The sequence below is a fragment of the Spodoptera frugiperda genome, chromosome 25 (genome assembly GCF_023101765.2).
Source record: "Spodoptera frugiperda isolate SF20-4 chromosome 25, AGI-APGP_CSIRO_Sfru_2.0, whole genome shotgun sequence".
NCBI classification, from domain to species: domain Eukaryota; kingdom Metazoa; phylum Arthropoda; class Insecta; order Lepidoptera; family Noctuidae; genus Spodoptera; species Spodoptera frugiperda.
In genome coordinates, this window is record NC_064236.1 from 12,019,229 (window position 1) to 12,039,132 (window position 19,904).

Consider the following 19,904-nt stretch of genomic DNA (forward strand, 5'->3'; position numbering starts at 1 on the left):
CGTTTGTTTAAGAACCTTGTCACAGGGAGTCAGTTTATAAATACACGTAGGAATAAACCTCCTAATACCAAAAAAATATACACCAAGAACATGCAACATAAAATTTATATAAGCACCAATACTTTTTTGAAGTAGGTAGGTAGTTGGTCCCCTGCGGACAACAACGAAAAATGTAAACATGTAAAGAAGATTGTTATGATATTCCTTCATATGTTTTTATAAGACAAAACAACTCCAACGGGCATATTAGAGTGTTAAAGATATTTTATATATCTTTAATACTACCTAATACTTTCTTATTTAATGACGTAAAATAAAACAATTTATTACATTATACATTGTATATACATATTTGTACGATTGAAAAGGTGATGGCTGGTGTTACTGTAATTAATATTGAAAGATTATAATTCCGCTTATCTAAGTAATACTTTAAACAGTTTATAATATCAAATATCTAAAAAACCATTTATTATTTTCGATACCTACTGAAAAATTATAAGAGCCATTTCATATTTTTTCTTTAGGTAATCGGTACTCATTTATTTTTTAATAACTTGTAATTTTTATCACTTTTTATATGTCTCGTTTTATTATTTTACCTACAAGAAAAATCCTATGACAAATAAAAACTGTTGATTGCGTTGTCAAACTTAAACATTGGCTGAAATGAGATGTGCACCTGACGAAGAAAATTTATTGTAAACGCATCATTTGGAAACGAAATTTAGGAAGTTTCATCGAGCAACGAAATAGACCATTAGACGAGATTATTAAAGAAAAATAAAAGTAATAAAATAAGTCCTGCGTATCGTGTAGAAAAGAGGAAGTAGAGGCCAGTGGAGGGAGGGTTGGGAAGGGCGGGCAACAGTCCGTCCGCCCAGCCAGTCGCTAGTCGACGACGCTCGCGTTGTGACGCTTCGGCTGTCAGGACTAGTAGACGCTCCAAGAACTTTATTCCAACCGAACTCTATCTCTCAGTGCCCGCGCGATCGCCGCGCGAATTTTTAAACTCAGTGCGTGGACTAATATGATAGACTCTTTTTATCTTTAAAAGTTTCTTTTATTTTTTTTTATTGTTTCTTTTTTTTTCATTATGGCTTTTAAGTATTTTTTGAAGATTTTTCGGTTTTGTATACTTTCGTTTTTTATACTTTATAACGAGTTGGTCAGCAGCCAGGCCCAGAATGGTGGAGAAAATAAAATTCCCATTGGTAAGTATTTTTTTATTGATAATATATTTTTTTTCAGCAATTTATTTACAATGGTGACAAAATTTCTTTAAGTTAAAATAAATATGTTTTTCTTTTTAATTTAGAAATATTATCAAACCCTATTTTAGAACTTTAACTGGCTAAAAATGGGTAGAAAAATTAAATCTCTCCGGATTTTCACTAAGTATTTAACTGAACAACTCCACTTTGTGAGTTTTGAGCTGACAAACTTTTTGAATATCGGGGTATTGTATAAGGTAAAGATTTTCAAATAATGAAGCTTAATAATTGTTTAAAAGTTCAGTGGATTATTCAATCGAAATAAGAGGTGCTATTGCCCATAAATTTTACATGAAAATATTTTTAAGTCTCCTGCCGTCAAAAAATTCTATAAAATTGTAATTTGACGGCTTTCAGTCAAAAACTGTTAGGTATGCGATCAGAGAATTAAAGCGCGCAAAGACTTTTATTTTTTTTTTGTCTATTTTATATCACCGTTGTCACCATTGTAAATTTATTGCAATGTGTTATTTCATATAGGGTGAGCGAGCTGATGTTTGCAGAACCAACAAAAAAAAAAAAAAATGGTAAGAGGTCGTTGTTAGTTACGTCCCAGGTGTTTAGCGGTCTGGAAGATGAAATTGAAAGGCGACTGCAATCACACCTGCACCCGTATCATTTCAGCTGGAGCATTGAGGCGCTGTTAAGTACCAGGAGCGTAAATCTCCGTATATATATTTTTTTATTTTTTTGAGTGGGTAAAATTATCCAATGACTTCTACCGCCTTGGGCGAGGCGGGAGGGAATATTTCCGTGTAATAGGATTTTTTTTTTGAATATTTCACTAAAAAAAATCCATCAATTCTTCATTATAAAAAAAGGGTGTTGGTGAAAATGGTATTTCTAAAATTCGCGAATAGTATGTTTTAAAGTTAAATATGTTCGAACCTGTTGTTACATGCAACATTACCTTACTATTGTATAACTAAAAGTTTTTAACAAGCCGACAGTTGTCTCTGTAGCTAGGTAGTTTCTTGCGCCATTTGTTCACATTACACTACTTTTACATAATAAAAAATAATAAAATGTAAAGGTGGATTGAATTTGTAGAGTTTCTGGACAAAATGAAATGTCTTATTCATTTAAGTATTTTCTTATTTATTGAATTTAACTATCTTGTGATTCTTTCTTTCTTCTTTCATTTAATTGGTTGTTTAAAAAGGTATTTACTTTGAAAGCAGAAAAGAGAGGATATATTGAGCTCATAAAGATAAAATTAAAAAATAAATAAATTTTAAAGCTCATAAAATTTAAAATTGAGATACGAGTAGGTTTATTTGGTTTCTTTTAGTATTAAATCAATTCGTTTCGAATATGATTTTTACTATGTAAATTATATTAAAAATATACAAATTTAAATTTTCTAGCTTCTTTATTTCTTTGATACGTAATATCGATTAGGTTTATATAAAATAATTAGCTATGTACATAGATACGTTAAAGAAAAAAAAACTCACATCTTTATTTTTAGACAGTATTATATCTTAATAATTGATATAGTATTATAAAATTATTAAAAGGCTCGGAGCTGCGGACTACCTCGCGGGTTGACGGGGCTCCGGCTCAAAGAGCAGGAGAAAGAACGGGGTGGGGATTTTATTCAGTAAGAGTCTGACACTCCCTCTCGCATCACCCTAGGCGGGAGAAGAAGAGAATTGGGTGATTTTCCCCACTCAAAAAAAAGACAATAAAAAAAAGAAAGGCAGGCTAAAAGGTCTTGTACCAGTAGTAGATACTTACATTTTGCTTAAGATGAGCAGAGACGCGTTCATCCTTTCGACATAATCTTCTACTCGCTTTTAAAGACATTCCAATCGGATTTTGGATGTTAGTACTTTTATGTCCTCGCCGTTACCTACCAAGAAAAAACGTATTTTTAAATTCATAATATCACAGAAACGTCGAATAAGGGACAATTTGAGCGTATACTCAAGGGAAATTTCAAAGATAGTTCTAAATTTCGAAGTGATTGAATTTCTCGGGTTCGATTATCCGGGAATCTTATTAGGCCATCTCATCTAATTTGCTTACAATAAATGCTGCGCCAGAGGCCTTCCTGTTCCATTTAAAGGGACAATAAACACAATAATATTATATTCCAGAAATAAATACTTTTAGAAAATATTGTAAAAATACATCATTCATTTTTTTTTTCTGCTAAAATCAGTATCACATGGTTGAAAAGTCAATAGAATTTTCCAATTTTTTTTTTTATTTGGCAAACTGATTCTCTACCTTACGAAGAATACCAGATTCCACCCCTACCTAAAATACATATAACACTGAACAAAACAGTTACGAAAATGATACTTAGACAATGAAAAATTGTAAATTATTTAAAAAGATACTCTTCTCTACAAACACCTTTAAGCTTCAATCCAGACAGTTCACGTCAGTGTCTTTCGAACTTTAGCACAGACTTTGCGTTTGACTTAGTCTTAAGTTTAAAAAATTGAAACAGTTTCCTTGTATGACTAACGGTTTTAAACTCCTCCTTAAGTAAGCTTGAAATCGCCCGAGAAAGATAGAGGGTAAATAAAGTAATAACTTAAAGTAAACCAAAACAAACATTTCAAAGAATAAAAGCTAACGATAAGTCAATTTCCTAGTTGCTAGTTAATATAAAATCTGCCGGATCTGGTTAGGTAGATTTATTACTTTCGTAGATTTTCCTTCTGCCCTAAACATGGTGGTTTGTACAAACTCTATCTTCCATGGAGTATCGCTCCCAGATCTTCATTCTGTGTTCCGAATATTGAGTGACACAGAACCTGCAGAAAGATAATCCACAACAGTCTTAAGACTACATTTAAATGACTGATGCTTCTCATAAAAAACCACGGGGTTTTTTTCTGAAAATATCTTTACGAGTAATATCCATCGCCTCAGCAGATTCAGGGATCTTAGTTTCTTTCTAAGACTTCCACAACAAGCCATCATGAAGAAAATAGCTCTCCGTTGGTCGCGTGGGGTTCTAGCACATAAATATAGCTGCAGACTACTGTGCGGGTTTTGCGGGGCTCCTCGAAAAGCAGGAGTAGGAACGGGGTGGTATTTAGTAAGAGTCTGACACTCCCTCTCACCTCACCCATGGCGAGAGAAGTAATAGGATGATTTTGACCTCCTTAAAAAAAGGCACATCAACATTTCATATACCCCCCTTAGTTCTATATTTGTAGGAAAGGTTCGCACTTAACTTAAGTTTGCGCATACGCGCCATTACATACAGACGATAGAAGAACGCTCTCTTTGCAAACCTGTAGTCAGCATGAGCTTCTAAAGCAGATGCTGTTTCTTCTGCTCGCTTACCAAACATAGCATTCGCTAATGAGAGCGAATTTAGAAAATGAGGCACGTCTCTTTTTACTGCCTTCAGCCACTTTGAACAATATGTATCTTTTGACCACTTCCTTAGTATAACAGCAGTTTAAGGGACAAAAATTTGTACTAAAAAAACAAGGTGTGAAGGAATTTTAGATCCTCAAAGACTAAGATGAGCTTAGTTATGAGATAATGAGAATTGATTAAAATTAAGTGGACAATATTACAATTAGGTTTTATGCCAATTAATCGATATAAATAAAATGTCCGAGCTAGTACGCGGCGACAAACTGAGGAAAATAGATTGTGTCGCAGGTACGTCATTGCGCACCCGTACTTCCTACGTCATCCGCCTACAGTAAATGTATACGCTTTTTGCACAAAGTATAACTTTTAATCTTATTTTCATCCCTTATGATTAACCAGAAATCGTCAATTTGTTGTTGATCACACAATTAGCGTCAAAGATCAACTTTGATTTAAATAATAAAATATTGGAATAATTTCCCATAGCGTTTTGGAAATCCACTCGGATTTCATTGTATATGGACATACATTTTAAGAGGCTGTGTTCATACAGATGTGTTGAAAAGCGTTCCGAGCAGAAATTGTGTCTGTTTAAATTTAAAGCCCTAATCAACTGCTCTTTACCCGACTGATTTCTGACGCATTCATCAACAGTCCAGTGTGTTGTCCTTAATTCTATTTGAGCACCTTCCAATTATTCCAATTGTAATTACGGGGTTTGTAGAGATTAATTATGTCCGTTTGTTTTTTCTTTCGTCACCATAATTACGTTCATACAATAATTGTGTTACCAAAATTATTTTTTGAGGAGTAAATGAATGATGTCCCCTCTTCTCTTCTTTTACTGTGCTAATTTCCTCAAACCAAATTGTTTTTAAGCTATTCTAACGACGTAGAATTTAAATGTAATTTTGTTTTAAAAATATTTGCTCTTTTATTCGAATGTAGTCTTCAATGAGCGAGAAATATTTTAATATGATAGGTATATAAAATGTTATGAAAAAGAAATTTACTTCGCTTATAATTTTTCAGTCTGCTTTTTCTTTAAAATGCCATCACATTTTTATTTATCAATTGAGGATTCAAACCGGCATGTGACAGCAAAGTAAACAAGTAGTTCGCTTCTTAATAAAAATGGAAATACAGCTTTAAAAAAAAGTGCTCGATAAAAAATACTAATAGTTTATCGGTTCAAATAAAAAAGATTTATTTCTAAGTAAGTTCGTATATTATACGGTTTTGACGGGTGTTGTAATCAGCTGGCTCGCTAGCCGTACAGATTTTCTGCTAACTGCGACACGTGCAACCGATTAATGAGTGGTGAAAGATTAATGATGCCGAATAAGTTCGGCCTTCAGTTATTTCTCGGTCATCTCATTTATTCTATTAACACGAACTGTTTTAATGGCACCATATTTGGTGTAGTTTTTCGCGTATAATAATATTATATTTAATCTATCCTCGCATCTGACTCGAAGCCAAAGCATGTCGGAGATAATTATGGTAATAATTTTGGCATAATAACATTTACTTTCAAAGTAACCGAAAATATGAATGAGATTCATATATTTCAAATTATTTTATTACGCTTCCCGAGTTAAGCAAAAGGCCCAGAAAAATATTATCTCGTTGATAAGGATTATAATTAATTCAAAAGCTTCAACCCTTCGGCGAGTTGTTAATTCGCGCGTTTGACCTTTTTTATGTTATTTACATTCAGCTGTTTTTTATGAAAATTCAATTCTTTTGAGCCACCCCGGGCTCACAATCGTGGATGTAATAAGTCACGTTTCGATTAATCATTTCGTGGTACATTTGATTTATCAGGGTACAATGTATTGTGTCAATTTTTGAACAACATTTTTTAATATATGTATACTATACAATTAAAAACATGATACAAATTTCATATATCTAAGTCGGTACTAGAAAACATATAGAGTTTCCTCTCATTAGATTATATCTATATGTCCTGGAGATGAGGATATAACTAAAAGCGTATTTTAGATATTTTTTTCGAAACTTTGAATTTATTAGATACAAATCATCGTATATTGCATTTACAAAGAAATATTGTATGTAAATAATAAATGAAAAACATGAGGTTATCGAAATTTATTAGTAGTTGCTGTAGTTAAATGTGTTTATAGCAAGCTTTAGGAATGCGTGTGTGAACAAATATTCTCAGATTGCGCCAGAAACCACAAAGCTACAAAGCTAATATTACATATTCATATTACCTACATTCGTATCATCGATTTTTAACTAACTAAATGTTTAAATTATACGTAGCTATGTGTTACTTGTAACTTCTTTCTTTTTTATATTACAATGTTTATCTAATATTATTTATTATGTTTTTTAAACACAAAATTAGTGTATACACACCTACGGTACACTTGAAAACAGTAATAAATTTAACGCCTTATTTCATTTTAATTAGAAATTTTGGAAGAAATATATATAATATTAATAACGAATCTGTTTAAATCCATAATTTAATTATGAATTTTTCTGAATTTTAATGAAACTAGAACCTTTCATAACACCTAAGATAAAAAACCCTCCTAAAGATCGCTACTAAAAATGTAAGTTTTCTTTAACGCACAAATAGGTTCAAGTAAAATTCAATATAATTTTTCATTTCAGAATACAGTCGAGTAGAAAGCCCGTTATTAAAATCTAGATTAGTTTTACCGAAAAATACGAAAGATAAAAACAATGTCATACAAGGGAGATTTCAAATAAATGGGATTTATCGCTGTACTCAGAGTCATTTAATGATTACTTAACCCAGTCCTTAGCAATAGTTTTCGGAACAAAATTCTTACTAAGGAATAGTTTAAGTAATTATAAAATGTCTCTAAGTACGCCAGTAAGTATAATAGTCTAGTAGACTAACCGTAGATTTAATACATTTACTTGCATATAAGTTTAAATACAGCGAAATTAGAACTCATATCTGAGACGTTCTTTAATTTTAATCAAAGCGAGGACCGCCATGAAAATTTCTGTCCCAAAAATGTATAGAAGAATTTTTATTGTTTTATAACAAAATATTCACGGAATTATCAATAACGCCACGTATATTGTTTATCTATCTAAAAGAGATATTAGCGCGGAAGAATGTGGGAGTTGCCGTGACATAGTTATATCATCGTATCTTAAACAGGTAGTATATAGAGTATATGTATTACGACGAGGTTATTACAACGATCGAGAAAAGATATTAAAAAATCTAACAATATTTGTGTTACACACCAACCAATAATTAATAAAAAATAATATTTTTTGTAGGAAGTTACCCCCTTTGTCAGTCTTTCCAATTCCCGATTCCCAAACAATCCTTAAATTCCTAACCCCCAAAAGGCCGGCAACGCTCTTGTAACTCCTCTGGTCTTTCGCGTTGTGTGCCCACACTGCGGCCATTGCTGCCACCATCAGGAACATCTGAACCGTCTGCTAATTTACCGGTTTATAACATAAAAAAATATTCTACCTATATGCATAAAATTCAAATATTAAATTATGCTTAAATAATGTATTAACGGAATGACGCTTTATTCAGGTATACATAATAATATATAGAAATTCTCCACAAAATGTCCCCTAGCAGAATGTCAACATTTTTTCACGAAAATCCTAAATAAAATTTTAACTGTCTCACTGCCACTAGAAAACAAGCTTTAACTAAGCTCACGAAAGTCGGATTAGCTGCGAGTATTCGTATGTTGCACTACATATACTTTTTGTGAGAAGGGTGAAGCATTGGTATTTGTATTGTATTAGGTTATTTGGTTTGTCACATGTTATAAACTTTCAAAGCTGAGCATTTCTAAAAATCATAGAATAAAGATAGTGATACCGCTGATATTTTAAAATATTAAACGCGTATTCTCAATTTTTTATGGAACCTACATTTTTGGAGACACATCTAATTAATGTCGTTCTGAAATATCGCGTTTAAAGTAGTTACGTTTTAGTAATTTTATACTGGACAAACCCGTAGCGACCTCCCATTCCTAAACTTTTGTACACTGTCATCAATCCGGTTATGCTGGCGTTCGATTGGAGAATAGAGGTAGCTTAATTTTATAAGACATTGATCTTAAAATAATTAGTTAGGAGATACATACATATGTACATATCATCATGCCTGTTTCCCATTGGATTAGGCAAAAACCCACGAAATGACATGATTCTGGCATACCTCTTTTGCTTTATCTATCATCAATCTCTTAATGCAAGCTTCTCGATTTAGAATGCTTGTATTTTGACCTAATTAGTAAAAGATGCTTTCATATATTCTATTTCTTAGAAAACTTAGTAGGAATGTAATAATTTTAAAAGTTAATTCGAGCTAAGAAAGCGTGGCGTCAATGCTAAAACTTTTCGTTACGTATGAATATACTTTATAATAAAGTTTATTTTCTAGTATTCACTGCATTACTACATTTACTAATACATTTACTAGTGAATACTAGAAAATAAACTTAATCATAAAGTTAATGCAACGACAACATTCGTGAACTTATTTCGGTAAAACAAGCACGCAAATCTCGCAAGAAGAAATAAGAGGAATCTTAAATAGAAGTCAATTCCATCAAAGTACTGCGATCTCAATAGGAAGTACAATGCAGTGGAAGCATTTGGGAGTGATTTGCCGACAAACAGGCAAGAAAATGTTTCTCCTATGTATTAGTGAGGATCGACCCCTATTACATAGCTGTGGCTATTAAGATCTCGTACTGCCCCGATAATCCTATCCACTCACGGAGTCTGAAACCCTCTTCGCTTTTACGTAGGATCTGTCCCATAGCGCAGATATAGAGTGTGTAACAAAATACCGTTTACAACCTGCGACCTTTCTAATCAGCATCGGGTTACATGTTTGCTTACGTAACTTTTCGTACTTTATTGAATGTAGTAATTACACTGTTTATTATAAAATCCTGCTGTTGGGAGTTTTGTGAGAAAAACATTAATGAACAATTTCATGAAAAGAAAATAATTTCATTGTAATTATTGTTCAGCTGCCACCCTTAAAACAATCAGCTTGGGCAATTCACTGTTGCAATTTCAATACAGATTACAGATTACTGATTACAGGTCGTTGCAAATAAATTATTTTTTTAATTCACTTCGGATTGTTGGTCCGAGTGACTTCACAAAGTAGAGACAGAGCATAAACATGTAGCACTTAAGTGTTTCACAATTCATTAAATATATAGTGCTTGCTATTCAGTTTTACAATATTTTACGTATTACTTGTGAAATTAGTGAAGTTGATAAATTCACGGTTACCGGCGTTAAGGATTTGCTAAATTGTCATCTCGATATCAGGTAAAATATAGCATTATTTTAGCGAAATCGGCTAATTTGCGTCATAATACTTGTGTTTACAAAGACCAGTAAATATAGCTTAAGTATTAGGCCGTATAAGTTAATAATATTAATAATCATAACCTCTTCGAGTTTGTTGACACAACTCCTTTGTTTAAAATTACTTAACTTTTCTACTAATTTTCTTGACTAATTAGCTTCACATCTCTTAATTATTATTATAACTTCCTTCTTACTGTCTCTGTCTCCATTTCCAATATGATTCTCACACGTAAAGCCCATGCTCGCCAAGAGGAGTCAAAGCTTAACTTGGCTTTGAGCGAACTAAAGGCCTCAAGGGAGTTGTGTGAACAATTAATGAGGGAAAGAGATGACAATGAGAGGGAATTCTTAGACGTGTTAAACAGTAATAAGAAGCTTAAATGTGAAATGGCTCAGTTACATACTCAACACACTGAAGCCATTGAGGCCCGGGATAGGCTCCAATTCGTTGTGGACGGATTCAGTCAGTGCAGCAGTGAGTACGAACAAACATTACATGATAAAGCTCACTTAGAACAGCAGCTGCATGAGGCCAATAATCAAATTAGCCACCTTGAGACGATTAATCATAACATCACGGCCAGTCTGAATAACAGTCTCTTCAGCGAATTGGTGTCAGCCCGTGCTTCTCAATCACAACATTCAGACTTGAATCCATTGACTATAGACTTAACTTGTGAAAGTGATTCATGTCATTCCTCAAGAACTCTTTGTTACAGTAATAAAAAACTAAAGAAGTATATTAAAATAAACAAATTCATAACAAAGACTAACAGATTGGTGAAAAGACAAAAGTTTTTCATAAAAAATGTAAAATTAAACAAAGAACGGTTCCGGCTTTTAAATCAACTTAATATTTATTCTAACAAATTAAATCAAAGGAATAGGAAATATGAAACTGACACACAGAACTTCCAACTAGAAATAGATCATTTAACAGCAAAGTTGCACACAATGACCAACAAATACAGTGCATCAGAAAAACAAATGAGGGAATACATGTTGGCTATGGATGAGTTAGTGCGGTCACAGTCACAGGAAAACCCATGTGAAAAATGTGATTCTAGTAATGTACTGCCTGCTTGTACTGTGCCAATGTGTGATACCACCTTGCCTCATGGTGCCAGTTTAGTGTTTCCTACCCAATATAACAATAATAATAGTTGTAATAACAGTGTTGTAATCTTCAGTGATGAGATTGGAAAGAACTTAGGTTCTTTATTGACAAATAGTTACCCAGGACAAACAATAATAAATCACTGTATGCCCGGCTGTACTTTTACTAAAATTTGTGAGAAAATTATTAATTACAATTTTAACAAAGATTCTACCCTCATTATTATTTGTGGTAATAGAGGTAGTTTAAATAAAAATAGTTTATCTAAATTTCATAGTTCAATTACAGAACTAAAATTAAAGCAGATCATTTTGTTTACATTGCCTTACAGTAATAGGTTGCCACAGGAAGAAAACAACCTTAGATATAAACTAAATATTGCAATGTATCAGTTATGCAATAATTCAAATATTAATATTATTGATACCAACAATTACGTTGGTAAAAATGTATATATGACGAAAGATAGGTACTATCTTTCACGTTATTATTTAAGACGAATAGCAGTGTCGCTATCATATTTTATTAGAATAACAGCCAAGAACTTGGCTAAACAGGTTACTCCTATTGAGCAACCTTCTAATATTGACTTTAATATTAATAATGTGACATTGAATGTTGATATTACTAGTAATTTAAATTAAAAAGCAAGACAATAGAGTCATCCTCTTGCATACTCAACAGTAATATTATCAATCTGGTGCACCAAAACATCCAAGGTTTCATGAGTAAAGAATTAGAAATAGAATTATTTTTAAACTGTAATAATGTTGACATTTTGTGCATTACTGAGCATTGGCTGAAATCTCATCAGCTAATGTTCAACTTTGGTAATCATCAGATTGGTAGCTCGTTCAGCAGAGAAAACGCTATACATGGTGGTTCACTAATTTTAATAAATAACAATCTTAAATTTAAAGAACGCAAGGATATAGTTAGTTACTCTGTTGAACGTACTGTTGAAATAGCCTGTGTGGAATTAGAGCGGTTTATTGTTTTGAGTGTGTATAGACCACCTTCTGGTTTGTATGACTGTTTTGAAACAGTATTAGATGAAGTATTAAATAAACTCAGTAGTTCAAATAAATTCATCATTACTTGTGGCGATTTTAATATAAATTTGTTGGAAAATTCTAGCTTAAGTACTAGAATTGTAAGTTTATTTGCTTCGTTTAACCTAACGAACCTGTTTCTGGAGCCCACTAGGATAACTCCTACTAGTGCTACTTGTCTAGATAATATTTATACTGATATTGTACCAACTAATAAACAAATTATATCATTGCTTGATTCAGATCATTGTGGACAATTAATTTCAATAGAAAATAAAGTAAATAAAGTGTCGAAACCACATATTATTGTTAACCCAAAGACTGAAAGACGCATTGAAACGTTCAAATCTAAACTCTCTGACAAATTACCTTTATTATTAAGGAATAAAAATACGAATAACTTGTGTGATGATTTTTTAAATATTTACCATACCGAGTTTAAATCTACCTTCACACCTAAAACCATACCAGCTCATGGCAATGCGCCTTTCAATCAATGGGCAACCACTGGCATCTATAAAAGTAGGAAACGCCTATATGAGCTTTATAACGAGAGGATATTTATAAACACAATTGAATTTAATGAATATGTAAAGAAGTATTCTAAATTGTTTAAAAAAGTTTGCTCTATTGCTAAATCACTATATTTGAGCTCTAAAATAAAAAACAGTTCCAATGTAATTAAAGCGACCTGGAGTATTATTAATGGTGAAGCAGGAAGATCTAAAAGGAGAAGTAGTGAATATAATCTGGTAATTGATAATAATGTAATTAAATCAGATGCTGAAGTTGCAGCCGCATTTGAAAACTTCTTTTCGGACATTCCTGTTTCCACTACCAGGTCCTTGAATTCATCACCCACTGTCGCAGAATCTTTACTAAAAGAAAATGTTGTAGCTTGCCATTCAAGTTTCAATTTTGAACACATAGATTATACAGATATAATTAAAACGTTCCATACTTTGAATAAGAAAAAGACTGCTGACCTGTGGGGTAATTCTGTGTACATTACCAGCTCTGTAATAACTATTGTGGCACCTGTATTAGCTTTAATTTTTAATAACTGTATTGATCGTGGTGTGTTTCCTGATCTCATGAAGAATAGTAAAATAACTCCGTTATTTAAATCGGGTAGTACTTCTGACCCCACTAACTTTAGACCTATTTCAGTACTACCTACATTCAGTAAAATTTTTGAAAAAATTATTCTAAATCAGATGCAAAGATTTTTTAATAGAAATAAATTATTGCATGGTAACCAGTTTGGATTTACAAGGGGTCGTTCAACAACTGATGCCGGTGTTGAACTTCTTAATCACATATATGACGCGTGGGAGGACTCGGGGGACGCATTGGGTGTTTTTTGTGACTTATCCAAGGCGTTCGATTGTGTCCTTCATGAAACACTGATCAGGAAGCTATCCCATTATGGAATGCGGGGCAACTCTCTGGACCTACTTATCTCTTACTTGAGTAATAGAATTCAGAGAGTTGAGATTAACGGGAAAATTTCTGCCGGGTCTGTTGTTAGGATGGGTGTTCCGCAGGGGTCAATTCTCGGTCCGTTTTTATTTCTTATTTATATTAATGACTTACCTTACCTTGTAAAGGATAACCATGGGATAGTACTGTTTGCTGATGATACCTCTTTATTATTTAAACTCAAACGTGGACAATTAGTCAGTGATCATGTAAATAGTGCTCTCTCAAAAATAGTACGCTGGTTTAGTGCCAATAACTTGCTACTTAATGAATCAAAAACTAAATGCATTAAATTCACAACACCAAATGTTAGGCATGTCAAAACCAGCGTGCTAATCAAGGGCGGGGAGTTGGACCCTGTAGATTCAGCTATCTTTTTAGGTATAACCCTAGACGCTAAGCTACAGTGGGCCCCACATATAGATAAGTTGTCGAAAAGGCTCAGCTCAGCAGCATATGCCGTTAAAAAAATTAGAAATTTAACTGATGTAAATACAGCGCGTCTAGTATACTTTAGTTATTTCCATAGTATCATGTCATATGGTATTCTCCTGTGGGGGAATGCTGCTGACATTCAGTCTGTCTTTGTGCTGCAGAAGCGAGCCATTCGATCAATTTATAATCTTAGTCCGAGGCATTCTCTCAGGGAACTATTTAAAGAAATTAATATAATGACTGTTGCCTCTCAATATATCTATGAAAATATAGTGTATGCTCATAAAAACATAAAATTATTTAAAAAGTACAGTGATATACACAATATCAACACTAGAAATAAAAATAAATATGTTGTTCCTACTACTAGACTTAAGAAAATAAGCGGTTCGTTTAGATGTCAATGTATACGCTTTTACAATAAAGTTCCCAGCCATATTCAAAGTTTAAACCTAGGTAAATTTAAAAATATTATTAAAGAAAAACTTTGTAGTAAAGCTTTTTATAAAATAAAAGACTACTTGGAGGATAGTCAGGCTTGGGAATGAACTGCTATAATGTCCACACAGGTCTTGCTGACATGTTTGTAACATATAGTTACATTTTTTATACAATTTGTGTCATTAACTATAATAATTTGACATTGTTTTATATATTTTTTTTTCCTTTTATATTTTTATATTTCCTTTTAAAATTGTTAGTTTGAGGACCGTGTGAGACTTTTGCTAGTCATTTTATTTTTAGTAAATTATATTCTGACAGTTTGAGCATTTGTGTGGCCTACCCAAATGTTCTTTTGGTTGGTGTTGTTCGTCGGATCATTCAGCAACAGCCGTCAGCTGAGCTGATTGTAAACTGACACATGCGTGCTGCCATCTGAACAGGTCCGCTCAAACTGCTGTGGTTCTTTCCTCAAAAGACCACTACAGAATCAACTTGCACGGTTCTCCGACATCTTTAATTGATTTTGTCTGGACTTTAAAAGAGACTATGACCTCTGAGTTTGTTTCGGCATTTCTTCTCAGAGTAGTCAGATAGGAAATGCCGGCCTCATCTAGTTATTTAAGAGATTGACGTGTAAAAGTGTTATTTTATAACCTATTTGCAAAATAAATATCATTTATCATTTATCAATTCAAAAATCAGTGAGCTAGTAATTTCCTATTTTGCTTATTATAAAAAATGTGCTGGGAATTTATCATTCACTTCACGCTGAAGAGCTTTTCGAGTATTAATAATAAAGTCGTTAAAATATTCCACCGAAGCATGACTTTAGACTAACTGGATAGCTTAGATTAAGTTCTCAATCGGTAATAACGAGACGATTACGGCCCTGAGCCAGTGCTGTTGGCGTTTACAAGATTATTATAAGATTTTTTTTCACAATTCCAAAGATGTAACATAAAATGTTTTGACTCGACATTGGAATATTTTGTAACCGAGTCACATAATACGAGCTGCAAATAAGTCACATACGCCGTGTCTATTGACAAGCGGTAGGTCTTAACGATAAAATACCGCGTTATTATACCCAAAGACGTATAACCGTCACGCGCCATTATTTTGTTGTCTACTTACACTATATTCTCGTTTTACATAGGCAATATTTTTACTTAACAATGACTGATTATGATTTTAATAATCAATTGTTCAATTAAGGACTTGAAAACATTTAAAAATCTAATTCTTTATTGAATTCTTTATACATAATTTTCAATAATGTTACATTAGAAATTAAATTTAACAAACAACATCCCACCTTTTGGCTTCTTTAACTTCAGGTTCTTTTAGCTTATTAATATTGTTTACCAATACAAGTCAATTATAAAGTATTTGTTTGAGTTTATCAATTTTGTTATATTGTTCTCGTATACCATCCGAGTTTCTTGCTTCTCGCATTGAGCCGGTGCCCATAATACTTGATTCGGCTTTAGACTTTTCGTTTCACTGAGTTTAATGCTCACTCATCTCTGTAAAGCACACGATAACACTAACTAAATACTAAGCTTCTTGTACAATATATTGTATGTTTTAGGTATTAAGTAAAGAAACTTAATGTGCACATACTTATTCACCTAACATTGCTACAGGGATACAAATGATAGAAAACATTATACTTAAAGAATACTAAATATTCAGTTAGAGCCTCTAGGCCTAATGCCACTTAGCGCTTGTCGACAAATAGAATAAAAAACTAAATTGTATGGGATTGACGTAAATTTTGACACTTGTCTATGTCCCCATACATTGAGTTTTCTAGTTTCTCGTATCCCAGGGGAACGCGGGTGAAACCACTGGCATAACCTAGTAAATAATATTCGAACTAGGAACCGGAGATACAATATTACCTTGGAACCAGCTTTGGTTGGATCTTCAGTACTGGGACTGTGGTTTTTAAAACAAATTAGCGCGACAGCAGATACTCGGGCAAGCCAATTATTTGACCGATTTGTATTGACTCTGAGACTGACCATTGGTTTTAATACTTCAAACTGTAATCAAACTAGTGGCTTACTATTCAAAAGTACCAAAATACATATTTATATTGAATGACGCCATCTATTAGGATATTGATACACCAACATCCTTAATTAAATTTAATGACACCGTACACGGTAATGTACGGGAGAAACCGTTTACAATACATGTAATCTGTAGGCTTGAGCTAGAACGAGGCCCGTATGCCATTATTGTGATTTAGAATGCGGCTGTTCTCAGAATGCGAGCCAATAAATTAGATCTCAATCAGGCCGTAACCGCCATTTGTTATTCGTACTTCGCGTACGTGTAAAAGACAGTCCCGAGACATTTTTGTTAGATTCATCAATAAATGAAGATACTCGTACTAATTCCTTTGGATACCTATCTATGTGTATAAACAGTGTTAGTGACTCAACGGATATCATACAGTATTTTCAGGAACAATGTACTAAAAATTGATAAACAAAACCGATATTCAAAATCCTTTCGCATTGTGTTTGCATTGTGGTATATCCATTTCGCTAGCTTGAGTAAAATTCAGTTTTCTGTACTCGAGCTTGCTATCATATATGCTAGTTCCCCCCTAACGTACTTTACTTTACCGATAGAGCACTATCTTCACCGAATTATGATCGCGCCGTATTGTTGCGAAGGATACAAAATGCTTCTGTCGATGTAGGTATATTATAATGAAGTATTGACTTCATTATGCAATTGAAACAATAATATTATATGATACCGAATTTTTGATTGCCGTAAGATACACGATGACAAAAGCTTCCTGTCAAATCAAGTAGAAGCAATCCCGTAAATAATTCGACTTGCAACTATCAACTTTATCTGTATGAGAATAATCAACAAAGTCGGTACAAAACAAATTCGGGACTATTTGAAGCGCATAACTTTTTAATTAACAATGACAGCGAGCGACGTACGATTACAAAACTACAAGAGCTTCGCTACAAAAATATTATTTAAATCCTTTGTGCACTACGTTGATTGCTTTTTTGAAATATCAATCAGTAAAGCAAACGTAACCGTTTATGTCATAGGTTTTTATTAAAATCTATTGTATTTTAAAGTTTACCTGTACAGTTACAAAGTAAAAAGTAAATGAAACGCAAACGAATATAGAGTTCGATATCACTTTTAGTCCGTTATATTTCATGGAAATCATGAATGAGTGTCTTTGTAGCGGGTGAAGGAGCTAGGCTAGGAGATGGCGCCTATTGTTTATGCATGAAGTTATTATTTACGAGCAAACAGCGCCTCGACCCTCCATCGGCGGCCGGGATGCCTGCCTGAACCGGCCACTGTCGACATTTACTCTATTTGAATACTAATTTTAAACTTTTATTAAACTTTAGATTAACATCATTTTATTGTATGTAGTTTTATTGATTGATACTAGTCGTGCAATAGACAATTCGCTAATAATATATATGAAAGTTACCAATAGCAAACAGGGATATTAAACATACCTACAAATTATTTATTGTATTATAATCTAGGTACACTAATTCTATCTAGTTTACATTTTTAATCTTCTTTAACATTTTAAAATCAATATTATAAAGAGTTTTTGGGTAAGAAATGCACTACTCCAGACTCTTTCAAACACTACAGCACTGAACGAGATGTAGGTATTATTTTGTGCTGACTTTTCAGCAAATATTCTAACAGGTCTTGATACTGTTAAAATACCGTGATCGAGACAAAACTAGCTTATGTTACTTCTTTGAAAAGAAAGCTTCCCATTGTAAAAATACTCAGTCTTATAATTTTATAGCTAATTTAATGCAAACAAATAAATAAACAAAACCTTTCTTTTGTTATAGAGAAATATAAGTATTGACTCGTCTGTATAATATAATATAAGTAATAAGTAAGTGTAATATAAGAACGTAGAATATACAATACCTACCTCTTTTATTGAGAAGTGAAGCTGTGGCTAGGTTGCCCTTTGCAATCAATAACTTCAGTACATTGTATGCTGTCCCATTGTTAGGCCTTATGCAGTCAGTTAAATTCAAGCCAATCTATAGACTCTGAAAACTGAATGGGTCGCACTGTAGTAAGCCTGAAACGGCCTCCTATAATTGTATGGTAGAATGTTACAAATAAAATATTTTTGCATACATTTTATGTTCTTTTTTCTATATTGACTGGGGGAAAACCTTTTTGAAATACGTATAAAATGAGTAAAAAGGTATTAAAGAATTTCACACAGTTCGCGTTTTGGATAGATGTACCAAAAAAAGCTTTTTATTCCTATTTTTTTTTTCACTATGTTCAACCACTGATGATGTGGTTCCCCACAGTTTTAAAACTCCCAGCATCATTCAATAACTCATAATCTTCGTAATCATATATTAGATACTGACATAATCTTAGTACAAAATTGATAAACTTTATAAAATTAATTTATTGAAATTCCAACTAAGACCAATATGGTAAATTTCTCAAACATAATATAGGAAACTTGGGTAAATTTTAACTTAATTTACAAATACAGTACTTTAGCTGCTAGTTGAGTTTACGTTATATCTCGTTAAAAATAAACAAACACATCCTGACTTGTGACCGTTCAACTTTGACGTAACCTTGTCAAAAATACAACGTCTCTTTTTAAAAATGTATGACGGAAAAAGTGATGCGGGTCCATTTTTGTTTCACGGCTGAAAAAATCAGCAGAGTGAAAAATACTCATTGGATGGCTTGTACATGATTACATTAAGTGCGTGTGTGACACTCGGTGTAGAGATGTGATATACCTCTGTACTGTCAAAGCCACATCCCAATCAACTACTGCGAGAGGTGTGCGTCGGGTGAAGAAGTGATCAGCGAAGTGTAACATGAATTGTGTGAAGGGAAGTCTTTGCATAAACGTGTTCTTGGCATAGTGTATTTATTTTACTACCACTACTGAGATTTGTACCTGGTTTGTGAATCTACACTCCAATTGTTTAGCTTCTTTGAACAATAAAGTATGTATTATAATAATCATGTCTGTTTAATGTGTGTTTACTTCACATTAATTTTATAAATATGTATTATAATTTAAATGTAGGATGGATTTTTGCTACAATTAATAATATAATCGAGGCGATTATATGTGTCTACATAATATGTGAGCTGTAATTTTAAGATACTAAACTAAACTAGTCGTCTTACAACCTTATTATGTCCTCGTTCATTGCGGCTACTACTTGACCAGGCTAACTTCCTACTACCATAAAATTAAGGAAGTATGCGAATCCTACAAAACAAATCCTGTCATCCTTTCATTGAATCTTTTTTGATAAAAAATATAATATTTGAATCAAAATA

The 19,904-nt window shown here is 32.9% G+C and overlaps 1 protein-coding gene across 1 annotated transcript in view; it reads left to right on the forward strand.

Annotated features, from left to right (window-relative positions):
• Window positions 1–865: 865 nt before the first annotated feature.
• The window catches only part of LOC118262131 (glutamate receptor 1), a 119,620-nt gene continuing 100,581 nt past the window's right edge, over window positions 866–19,904 (forward strand). Inside the window, exon 1 of the mRNA XM_035573280.2 lies at window positions 866–1,214. Within this exon, the coding sequence (XP_035429173.2) occupies window positions 1,097–1,214 (118 nt within the window). The 5' untranslated portion in view covers window positions 866–1,096. The remainder of the gene's footprint in view (window positions 1,215–19,904) is intronic.